General features: G+C 44.7%; 1 protein-coding gene across 1 annotated transcript in view; it reads right to left on the bottom strand.

Moving 5' to 3' along the window:
• Positions 1–10198, bottom strand: part of kif19 (kinesin family member 19) — a gene marked incomplete at its 5' end in the record, with an annotated part of 44695 nt that extends 34497 nt beyond the window's left edge. The window contains 2 exons of the mRNA XM_083636177.1: positions 8508–8588; positions 10160–10198. Coding sequence (XP_083492303.1) covers positions 8508–8588; positions 10160–10198 — 120 coding nt within the window. The remainder of the gene's footprint in view (positions 1–8507; positions 8589–10159) is intronic.
• Between the last annotated feature and the right edge of the window lie 447 nt (positions 10199–10645).

Genomic DNA, 10645 nt, shown 5'->3' with positions numbered 1-10645 from the left:
AGCTCATTGTTTTAAAGGCCTCAGGAAGTGAGAGGCAAAGTGGAATGTTTTTGTTTGCCTGCTGGCTGACCCTGACCCTCTCTCTCTCTCTCTCTCTCTCTCTCTCTCTCTCTCTCTCTCTCTCTCTCTCTCTCTCTCTCTCTCTCTCTCTCTCTCTCTCTCTCTCTCTCTCTCTCTCTCTCTCTCTCTCAGACATCAGAATGAGCCACCTGTCCCTGAAAAAGCATTTTGCAGGTCAACACATGGTGGGCAAGTACTCTTATAGAGCCCAACAGTCACGTGACATTTCTTGCCTCTTGAGTTTCTCATTCATTTAAAAAAAAACGTATATAACGGGTTTTAAGGCTGGAACCGAGCCACCCCGTGATCTGAATCGTGAGTGAACATAAAACATTCACTTGGAGCAAAAACAATGTATTTTTTTTTATTAATCTTTGCTCCAACTGAAATGTTTCATGGTGGCCCTTACATACAAACACAGCTGGCAGACTGAAACGTGCTGCCCGTGAAGAGCGATCATCATGACTTTGTGTGATATACTGTACCGCTGTGACACTTACAATCCACCCCAGAGCCTCCTGCCACCAATCAGGACCAACAAATGTTCACGAAAGAACATCTCTGCTGAATTGGGGCCATAAAAAAAGAACAATAACAAGACAGAATGTGGTTTTTAACCTGCTCTTCTAGGGCTTCTAGTCTCCTACGGAGGACGAGAGTACTGAGGGACAGGACAAAATTAAACAAACAATGGCCCTGACCTTGTCTCGGTGTCTCCATGGAGACAAGGCCTCACTATAAAGCATTCCCCACTGTGTGCTACAGACAGGCCTGCCCTGGCCAAGAGATGCTTAATGAGACCTAGAGCTAAGGAAGGTGTATCCCGCTGTATCACTCAATCACAGGCAAGACACTGCGTTAAGAAAATCACAACGCAAATTCATTTGGAATAGGCATGGTTATTTTGTGGGCTGAGCATGAAGTTCAGGTCTGGTTCATGGCAGAATAAACATTAAAAATGATAAGGTTTACATGCCTTGAATCGTATGGGTTTTGGGTCAATTCTATTAGGCACCTTTAAGCAGCAAAAGTTGGGTCAAACAGAAAACCCTTGATACAAAAGACTGGTCCTCACGTAATCTCCACTTTATCTATTGCATGGCTCTGGTGTAGCATAGTAATGAGTATGTGTCCTGTGTTAAAGCTAGCATGTCACTTTTGTCTGTGTTGCCAACCTTTTTTGGCTCATGACCCCACTTTGACGTCGCAAAAATCTAGGGACCTGCGCCACATTCAAATTCCGGTACACCATCGATAATGTCATCAGTGACATCGTCGGTGATGTCACATAGTATGCATCTTTCCCCCCGCAGAATTGTGACTTTAATCTGAGAATGTAATCTCAAAACTATTTTTTTTTCTCAGAATCCCGATTTAAAGTTATAATCTCAAAGATTTTCATCTAAAAAAATAAAATAAAAATAAGAGTCACTCACAATGTTGATTGAGGCTATGGTCCATTGAGCCTTTGCAGTATATTGTGACATGTGACAGTAATGTCACATAATGCAACACTGTTTGGATGTCACCTGCAATTACCACTCATCGCCATAGGTGTCACCCAAGAGAACAAAGCTGAAATCTTAGAAAGAAAGAAAGAAATTTCAGACGACCCTATTCGGTTGTTAAGACTGACGACAGACGTTCACCCCACGTCACTTCCGGGGCCAAGCGGCACCGCTCCTCATTCGCCTCATTCAAAACAACTATGGCGGATCCCGTGAATCTTTTTAGATATCTTTTTATAAATAATTTGTTAATTTAACATAACTTTTGATAGATAATCTGTTTAGATTTAGCGCCAAACTTTGTTTTCTATGTACTTTCTCCAAATTGTAACGTACCTTATTAACTGCAGCCGCCCATTTCCTCTTATCTTTCTCATCGCAAGGAAAGTGGTAGAATGACAGTTGAATCATTTTTTGTCTCGGATCTACTCCAACAATGAAGGACACAGCACTGCGGCATATTGACAACGCAGACACGCTTGGATGCTTGGCACTTGGAGCCAGAAGTAGTATTGTTGGGAGGTCATACATCACAGCTTAACAAAGCGAATTTGAATTCCAGGCACTTAGGGTTGTGACCCTAAGGTTGGGAACCACTGCTGTATTGTGTCCTTGTTTCATCTATTTGATGTTTGTGGACAGTTCGCATGTGCCATTGTTAATTTGGAGCCCAATAATGTATCTTGAGTGCCAAAGGTAGGCTACATACTATACTCAGCTGCCTAGCCTGTGTCCGCATAGCCTCTAAGGTCACAGCAGTCTGTAAGTATGTAAGTTGAGTGAAATCAGTCGTGAGATCAAAATGGTACTATCAGGTGTCTCATTCCCGAGGTTGAGCGACCATCTGTATCTCTTGGGGCTAAACATAGCCTGTTCCTCTTAACGAGGAATATCACCTTCCTGGCTCCGTTTACTCAGCGGTGGGACAGAATGCCATGCGGGGTTGAAAATCAATTAGCTCTTGAGCACAATACATTCATACTATAACTACAAACAGTCATTTGTTAGTGTCATGTTTTGATACGGGGATTTAGAAGAACATGTATTTTCTGAACCGAGCCCAGTCCTGGTGTGGAAAGCCATGAATCACAGAAACACAGCCGGTGAGAACGAATGGCACTCTGAGGAGAGGGTATAAACTGAACAGATGGACACGTTGTCATAAATGTACACTGACTGAAGATAATACACACAAAAATATTGATTTCAGTTTGATAATGAAGCCAGCCGAATTCAGCAGTGACGAGTGGCGTCATTACTGGCTTTGTTTCTGCCTTCTGAATGAAGACACCGTTTATTTATCACTCTCAAATTGATGGACAGCAGTGCACCAGCTCTGCAGTATTCCATTCGGTTTGAAGTGATCATTTCCAGACAGCATGGTCTCCCTGGGTGTTGTGTTGTCCTATAACACGGTGAGCTGTCCGTGTTTTCCACTCTCCATAGAGGCCCAGGCAGCACTGGTTAGGCTGGTTTGTTAATTACCCCATCATTACATCTCACAGAACACACACACGTCATAGCCACATCCTGTCTCATCAAGCTGGCTACAACAACTTCCTCTGTTTTTCTGATGGACTTTCACTTGCGTGACAGTGACATGCATCAAAAATCATAATTTCACTTCGCTTCATTTTGACTAGAGATGCATGTTGCAAGTTTAGCTTCCCTTATGATCATACATTATTATCTACATGGAAACGTGTACTGTGCATGAATTTGGGAATAAAATGCCCTTAACTATGTTCTGGTTGGTTATGTTCAAATAAATAGTTTTCCCTGAGCTCCACTAATATCTCATTCATGAATCAGCCTCACTACACCTCTGAGCTACCTGCTAGCCTCCTCACTACACCTCTGAGCTACCTGCTAGCCTCCTCACTACACCTCTGACCTACCTGCTAGCCTCCTCACTACACCTCTGACCTACCTGCTAGCCTCTCAAGGACACAACAAGCCCACTGAGGCTGACAGGTGGCAACAGGTGGTCCATAAATGTCAGGAGCAATTAGCACTGGGGCTACTGCTGGGAGAGGGAAGGAGAGAGACAGTGAGAGACAGAGAAAGAGAGAGGGAGGGAGAGAGACACTGAGAGAGAGCAGGTGGCAGCAGGCTTAACCTCAGCTAAATCAGCTCATCTCCTCAGGCTTAGCCAGCCTTCAGTCATCTGCTTGCTGCCAGGAGAGCCAGACCTGGGCGGCCCCTCAGAGCCAGACCTGCGCAACCCCTCAGAGCCAGACCTGGGCAACCCCTCAGAGCCAGACCTGGGCGACCCCTCAGAGCCAGACCTGGGCGACCCCTCAGAGCCAGACCTGGGCGCCCCCTCAGAGCCAGACCTGGGTGCCCCCTCAGAGCCAGACCTGGGTGACCCCTCAGAGCCAGACCTGGGTGCCCCCTCAGAGCCAGACCTGGGTGACCCCTCAGAGCCAAGCCAGACCTGGGCGACCCCTCAGAGCCAAACCTGGGCGACCCCTCAGAGCCAAACCTGGGCGCCCCCTCAGAGCCAGACCTGGGCGCCCCCTCAGAGCCAAGCCAGACCTGGGCGCCCCCTCAGAGCCAGACCTGGGCGACTCATCAGAGCCAGACCTGAGCGCCCCCTCAGAGCCAGACCTGGGCGCCCCCTCAGAGCCAAGCCAGACCTGGGCGACCCCTCAGAGCCAGACCTGGGCAACCCCTCAGAGCCAGACCTGGGCGCCCCCTCAGAGCCAGACCTGGGCGACCCCTCAGAGCCAGACCTGGGTGACCCCTCAGAGCCAGACCTTGGCACCCCCTCAGAGCCAGACCTGGGCGACCCCTCAGAGCCAGACCTGGGCGCCCCCACTCAGTCGGCCAAATCAGCCAGCAGCTAATCTGTCTCTGGATTACCTGCATCGCTGCGCCACCATATGCTGCCTGCCTGTTGCACAAACAAAGTCAGAAAGGGCACTGTTACAGTACATCAGTACACAATCCTGTGTTTGTGTAGGGACTGGAAGGGATTGGAGGTATGTGTGTGCAGTATATTTTTGTGTATATGCAAATGTGTATCTGCAGCTGTGTGTGTGTGTGTGTGTGTGTGTGTGTGTGTGTGTGTGTGTGTGTGTGTGTGTGTGTGTGTGTGTGTGTGTGTGTGTGTGTGTGTGTGTGTGTGTGTGTGTGTGTGTGTGTGTGTGTGTGTGTGTGTTTGATGACTGGGGCAAGGTGGGTGACAGATATAGCACCACCACACCAACACACTGTCCTACACTGTGATCAACAGGGTGGGAATTACACAGAGGCCATGGCCTCCGTTGCCCCTCCCACTGGCCGTGGCGCCCTGAGATCCCTATGGCCACCGTGGCAGTGCCCTGCTATCAGCCTGCTACTGTCAGTTGCTTTAGAAGCGTCAGTGGTCTCAGTTTAATGTTGGCTGCCCTATGCAAAGAATATGTAATTGGCTCATTTTAACACACATTTCATAAAAATCTCTCTTCACGATGTCAATAGAGCAATGGCTTTTGTGCCCTGGCATGTGGCCTTGTGCCCTAAAAAATGTGCGACGCCGAAGACCAAATGGCCTTGCCCCTAAAATGAGGAAATTCCCACCCTGGTGATCAACACTGTAAAAATGAATCAATGGACTAATGATATAAATCTCATGATTGACCTGTAATTTGATCATTTGACATGCAATTCAAGACTACATCTTAATTTGAATAGGAAACATACATGTATTTATGGACTTTTTGCCGAGGTGTTTTTGAGGTGGAGACAATAGCAAAGCCGTGTTGTGGTGGTTGTGTCAGCAGCATATCTACTTGCCTACCCTAATCCCCCAGGTCCCAGCCTATTTTAATGATGTCATGGCAGCTAGGAGGCCGCCGTTGTACTTAAGACTCAGTGTAATTGAATTGCTTCAACAGACAAACAGTAAATCGAGTACCATGGATTAGGATTATCTGTGTTTTCCAGAAGTGTCCTCTAGGAAAGTCTTTTGGCAGCATCAGCAACTGCCATTAACTAGGCTATAGCCTAGTACGCTTACATATTATGTCTGTCTTCGATCACTGCTATACTGTACGGAGGAAAAATCAGAGTCAATTTTAGAGTCAATTTGAATGCTGTTGCTTTCCTGGCTTTCTCTTGAGTCGCCCACTCAGTATTACTACTACGCCCACTAATGCCTCAATCATCTTAGCCTGAGTGGGAAGACACTTTGGCAACTTGCCATCATCATCATCATTTGCACTATCTTCATCATCAGCACACTCTCACCAATGGTGTTGCTAAGTGGTCTCCTGCGGGACACGTTGGCTATACAAAGATATAATGGGTTGCCAGTGAGAGTCCCCAGGGAGCTCATACTGTACATACAGCATGTCTGCCTTAATAATAATAATAACAATAATAACAATAATAATAATAATAATAATAATAATAATAATAATAATAGATAGGACTTATATAGCGCTTTTCTAAATACTCAAAGACGCTTATATGGCAGGTCACATGTTATACATACTGAGTGCAGGGGTTGTGCTCAGAGGACACGGGCTTCTGAGGGAACTAGGAGGTGATATGGTCCTTTATAGATGGAGTCTGGTTTGATCAACATCTATGGCTCTGGAAATGTACACTACTACCAGTCAAAAGAGTGGACACAGCACACTTGTCTTCAACATGTTAGAATAAGAACAATAGCAAAGACATCAAAACTATGAAATAACACAAATTAAATGATGCAGTGACCACAACAAATGAGGCTTCAAAGATATTTTCAGAATCGACAATACAGTACAGATTTATCAAATCCTTTGTAAATCTTTGTATTTAGTCATTTCTGAGATATTGGCACTCGCGCCGGCCTGATTTGAGTTAATTTGTCTGATAGGAATATTATACCGCTCTGTCGTTGTGTTCAATTACATTCCAGGCGTTTGCAATGCTGACACTTTCAGCCGTCTCCTTATGAAGGAACCTGAAGCCTTTCCATCAGTCATTGCTGTCTGAGCTCTGAGTCATCCACTGAAGGCAGCAGCACGTACGTGTCTCCAAATGAAATTAAGCTGACTGAATCATCGGCCTTCCTGCATGCTCGTTATGAGTGAAGTATGTGAAGGATACAAATGGGGATGCACGATATTGGATTTTTGCCGAGATCCGATATTTTCCAACTCTTTTGGCCGATTGCCGATGCCGATACCGATGTGTGCGTGCATTTTTTCCACCTAATTTAGTATGATTCATCCTACTTGGTTCACACCACAAGCACGGAAGCTTCCAGGAGGAGCCTTGGCATTCACACCAGAATCACTCTATTGCTCGGCGCTGCCCTGCCCCCGCTCACGACTTGCATTGACTTCATGCCTGGCTGCTTGCGTGCAGCGCGCTGCAGCGTCGCTTCAGCGTGGCGTGGCGACTGGCGAGGGAAAGTGCTGCGGCTGGTGTGATCAGCCTCGCCTGTTAACAGGAACGCTGAAATGAATCTGCCTCCACGCTGCGTTGCTTCAGCGTTGCTTCAGCATAGGATTGGCATATGGTGTGTTCGGCGCCTTAAACAGGCTTGGATTATGCTCTCTCTGGGTTATTGTTAGCGTCGTTTTAATCTCTCAAAACAGATTTTCGATTTGCATGAAAATCTGTCTGCATGGTCGAAGAAAATCCGAATAGCCCTGCTAATAATAGCACAAGCAGTCAGTAAAATTAGCATAAAGGGGTGCGGCTGGGCGAGTTGAGTTCCGGTCCCGGTTATTCAGGTGTTGAAACGAGCTTACCGAGGTTAAAAAAAGAATTTATTTAATTTTTAACTGATGGATTCCCAGATTGGCGTCATTTTATCAGCAGAAATGTTCATTTTGGGTGATGGCCTTTATCGGGCGGTACCGATGATGTGCCGATATGATTGTGCATCCCTCAACACAAACATACACTGCAATGCTTTTTAAAAAGCCTCAACACAAACATACTGCAATGCTTTCTAAAAAGCCTCAACACACACATACTGCAATGCTTTTTAAAAAGCCTCAACACAAACATACTGCAATGCTTTTTAAAAAGCCTCAACACCAACATACTGCAATGCTTTTTTTAAAGCCTCAACACTAACATACTGAAATGCTTTTTAAAAAGCCTCAACACCAACATACTGCAATGCTTTTAAAAAAGCCTCAACACTAACATACTGCAATGCTTTAAAAAAAGCCTCAACACCAACATACTGAAATGCTTTTAAAAAAGCCTCAACACAAACATACTAAAAAGCCTCAACACAAACATACTGCAATGCTTTTTAAAAAGCCTCAACACAAACATACTGCAATGCTTTTTAAAAAGCCTCAACACAAACATACTGCAATGCTTTTTAAAAAGCCTCAACACAAACATACTGAAATGCTTTTTAAAAAGCCTCAACACCAACATACTGCAATGCTTTTTTTAAAGCCTCAACACCAACATACTGCAATGCTTTTTAAAAAGCCTCAACACCAACATACTGCAATGCTTTTTAAAAAGCCTCAACACCAACATACTGCTATGCTTTTTTTAAAGCCTCAACACCAACATACTGCAATGCTTTTTAAAAAGCCTCAACACCAACATACTGCAATGCTTTTTAAAAAGCCTCAACACCAACATACTGCTATGCTTTTTAAAAAGCCTCAACACCAACATACTGCAATGCTTTTTTTAAAGCCTCTAGCTATACAGAGGCCCCATAGATACATTATCCATGTAGGCCAGGACCTGTGTCAGGCCGGAAGAGAGGGCTGAAACGGAGACAGCAGCCCTCTCTCACACACACTCACTGACCCCATCACTCACTCGTAAAGAGGATACTGGCATATAGACACAGACACACACACACACACACACACACACAGACACAGACACAGACACAGACACAGACACAGACACAGACACACACACACAGACACAGACACAGACACAGACACAGACACAGACACAGACACACACACTGACCTGGTCGTCCACTCTGTGGGCCACGATGGTAGCCGCCTCCTCCTGCTCAGCATCGCTGAGGGGTCGGATCCTCAAGGCCACCTGAGGGACACAGAGAATCATCTCAGTTCTCTTTCAAATCAATCAACCTCCAGGAAATGATATTTCTTGAATTAATTGCAGGCTTTGAAATGAATTGAACGCCGCCTCGCCAGGGAGAACGGATAACAGCACAAAGCTACACTGCCCTCGCTCCCACAGTCGCAGTCTGTCCTAACAATGGCGGTGTTTTCGGACTCTGTAGATATTGATGCAGTCATGTCTGCAGTTGTGATTGAGTTGGGTCACTACACCACCTGCCTGATGAAAAGCATTTTTCCAACCAAGAGACAGAAAACAAGTTTCACTGATGACATTTTCCCACAATAAGCAACGCTATCATAAATGGGTGTTGTCCATTCATGATAACGTTGCTTATTGTGAGAAAATGTCATCATCAATCTCATTTGTTTCTGACGTTCATATTTTACATATTGAGGATGAATTAGCATTAGCATTAGCATTTAGGGTAACAATAACAACTACCATTAACAATGGGTAAATGGATAAGACATTGTATTTTTACACCACAACAACAGGCTCATTCTGGGTCATGCTGACATTAGCCTCTCTCTCCCTGCACAATTTATTTTCGATTAATGTTCATCTGGGAGAGACCTTTCACTGTGGAGAAGTGCTTTTGATGGGAATGAGAACACAATCACAGCATGGGTGTAATAGAAACCCCAGCGGGCGTGTGGCAGTCACATCCTCAGTATGCAATTAGAACAACACAGATGCTCTGTGTAACATACACAACAGTTATGTGACATGCTTTGCCTGCTTTGTGGGTCTGGGGTGTTGTGTTACAAAAAATAAAAAATAACCCATTCAGCGTCACCAAAGCAGCCAACGGATGAATAAAGCTCAGTTAGTCTGCCTGTAGAAAATATTAGTATTAGTAGTAGTAGTAGTATTAATAAGTGTTATTGGACAGGCGAGGACAGGGAACTGAAACAGCAGTTTCAATTATTTGGATATGGGCTCGAGGACATAGGCTATAGGTATCAATATAGGGCTGGCGAAAAATCATGTGATGATAATAAAATCGTCAAAAAACATCAACAGTCATACAACAAACTGGTAATCTTTTTATGTATAGAATATTTGTGTGTAACTGTAAGATTGAATGATTGGGTGGTATGATGTATGTATTATTATCTGTATCTAGGCTGAGTTGTGTGCTATATCAATGTATGTGATGAATGTGTTGAATTTATGCTTTTCTATACTTGTATACTGTAGCCTATTAGGTAGGCTAATGTTTCTGTTATCTATATTAAAAAAAATATGCTATGGAGTATGGAATAACAAACAATCAATAATTAGTCATAAGAGTAAGACAAAGTTGTATTATTATTATTATTATTATTATTAGTAGTAGTAGTAGTAGAAGTAGTAGTATAGGATCAGTATAGTTTTAATGTTTGTATGTTCAAGTTACATTTTGTTTATTATTATGATTATTGAGCAGCTTGTCAGGATGAAAGAAAACTAGCCTATATGATACATAATAAACAAAGTGTGTTTGGATTTAAAACTGTGGAAGGGTCGGGGATATAATTTCAACTCACAGTTAGCTGGTGTTCCTTTGATTCCCCCGTGTCCTTCATGGTCACTTTGGTGTTCAGGTAGTGAGCGTCAACAGTCGACGGGACAGTCGCCATCCATCCTGCGCACTGACGGTCCCTGCATCCCCTCCTCTAGCACCTGCCACGCTCACACTGTGCTGTAGCCACCTGTCACTCTCTCCACACGGCAATAACTCCGAGTCCTACCGACTCTGTCCACACGGCAATTACTCCTACCGAGTACCGAGCTGCACCGCTTCCTCCTCACTTCAGTTCATCACTTCTGTCTTGCTCTCGTGTCGTGACACGCTATCTCTCTCTCTCTTTCTTTCTCGCTCTCGAGTCTCACTCACTACTCCGTCCCCTTCAAAGTGCGTCAACGATCCCTGTCTACGGTTTCTAGTCAGACGACTAGCCTACTACACGAATCATGAATGTGGAGGAGTCGGACACCTTGCTAGTGTATTGCAGCCCACCTGCTACGTGCAT

This window comes from Poromitra crassiceps (assembly GCF_964638095.1).
Source record: "Poromitra crassiceps genome assembly, chromosome: 4".
Classification (NCBI taxonomy): Eukaryota; Metazoa; Chordata; class Actinopteri; order Beryciformes; family Melamphaidae; genus Poromitra; species Poromitra crassiceps.
The sequence above is the reverse complement of the archived record's forward strand: the minus strand, read 5'-3'. Positions and strand labels throughout refer to the sequence as shown.